At 36.2% G+C, this 1,425-nt stretch overlaps 1 protein-coding gene across 1 annotated transcript; it reads right to left on the bottom strand.

Moving 5' to 3' along the window:
- On the bottom strand, positions 1-1,425 carry LOC107870292 (hexose carrier protein HEX6; the record flags this gene model as incomplete). The annotated part of the gene is given in 1 exon segment (XM_047405615.1): positions 1-1,425. A coding segment is annotated over 1 exon segment (201 nt), but the record flags the coding sequence as incomplete, so codon positions are not given.

The raw sequence follows: 1,425 nt of genomic DNA, 5'->3' as shown, positions 1-1,425 counted from the left end.
TGTGTGGCTGAAGAAGTTTTTTCTGTGTATGTTCAGAATAAGACCTGAAAAGGTCAATATATATGCCCCATATAATTGGGCTATGGGAAAGTGAGCTGGTCCAATAAATTGGGCTACATTTTATCAACATAGGAAGGGACAAAGACCCATGACCCAACATATCTTTGAAATGCCAAACAAATAGTTGATTCTCTTGCAGCAATTAATGCATCTGTTGCTTCTCGGGATTTCATTGATCATGTTTTACTAGGTCTTGGAAAAGAGTATGACACCTTGGTTGGCATCATTACACACTTTTCTAGCCAACTATCCATTGAAGAGTTTTGCACCAAAGTTCTACTTTATGAGCAAAGATTGCAGCGATTTAAGAAACTTGACTCGCCAATTATGCACCAAGCATTGAAGACTTTGAAGAATAACAATCCCTATTCGTCATCCATAACCAAAAGCTTGGGTGAATACACCGAGGCAACCCGGTGTATAGCTCTATTATCACATATTTAATCGCCCCGTTATACAATTTAAATTCTTAAAAGTTCTCCTATACACATAAGATAGGAGTCAGCGGTAGCTATACACGTTATACATAGTCCCCTAAGAGTCCATCGTTTACTCAACTTCAAGCGAAATTGCTCAAATCCAAAAAGAGGTAAAGGTGAAAGTAGCAGTCAAAACCATGACGACGACATAATTAATAGTAACTAATAGATATGGTATCAAACTAGGTATAGAACTTTATGGCCTGGATACAAAGGAGGAGCAAAAGTCAAGTCTTGATCCAAAGAGTCTAAGGCTGTTTACAGTTATGTCACTTTAATAAAGGACTAGAAGCCAAAATATTCCTCTTCTGTGGTTTATTTTATTTGCTTTGTCGGATTCATTTCTTGTCGCAAATATTCAATGGATTGACGGTCTTTAACTTTGTTTAAGGGAATTGACGTAAGACCAGTTATAAGAAAGGAAGCGGTAAAGTTAAATTGAGCAGCAACACTTTGAACATATTATGTACTAGTACTAGTTTGATGAAACATACTTTAATCAGATTTTTCTGGAAAGACATCAATATTTGGGTAGTCTTTTCTAAAACCTCATTTCTTAGTAACATGTACATATGATTTAGAAATCCAATATACAGTTTCCAATTAAGCATAAGTTATGCTGCATAACCTTAAATCTCCAAATTGAGAAAGAACACTTGTCTTGAATTGATCATGACAACTATCTTCAAGCTTCCTCTTCTTTGATGGTCACTACATTATTTTCTGTGCCAACAATTCTCTTCCAAAACCAGTGTTCCCTCCAAACTCTGTCCATCTTCTCAATAGGCAAGTTCTTCGTCTCTGGCAAAAGGAAGTAGACAAATGTAGTCATTATTGCAACCCAAACTCCAAAAAAGAAGAAAATCCCATACTTGAAGTGGCACAA

This window comes from Capsicum annuum, unplaced genomic scaffold (genome assembly GCF_002878395.1).
Source record: "Capsicum annuum cultivar UCD-10X-F1 unplaced genomic scaffold, UCD10Xv1.1 ctg80394, whole genome shotgun sequence".
NCBI classification, from domain to species: Eukaryota; Viridiplantae; Streptophyta; class Magnoliopsida; order Solanales; family Solanaceae; genus Capsicum; species Capsicum annuum.
The sequence above is the reverse complement of the archived record's forward strand: the minus strand, read 5'-3'. Positions and strand labels throughout refer to the sequence as shown.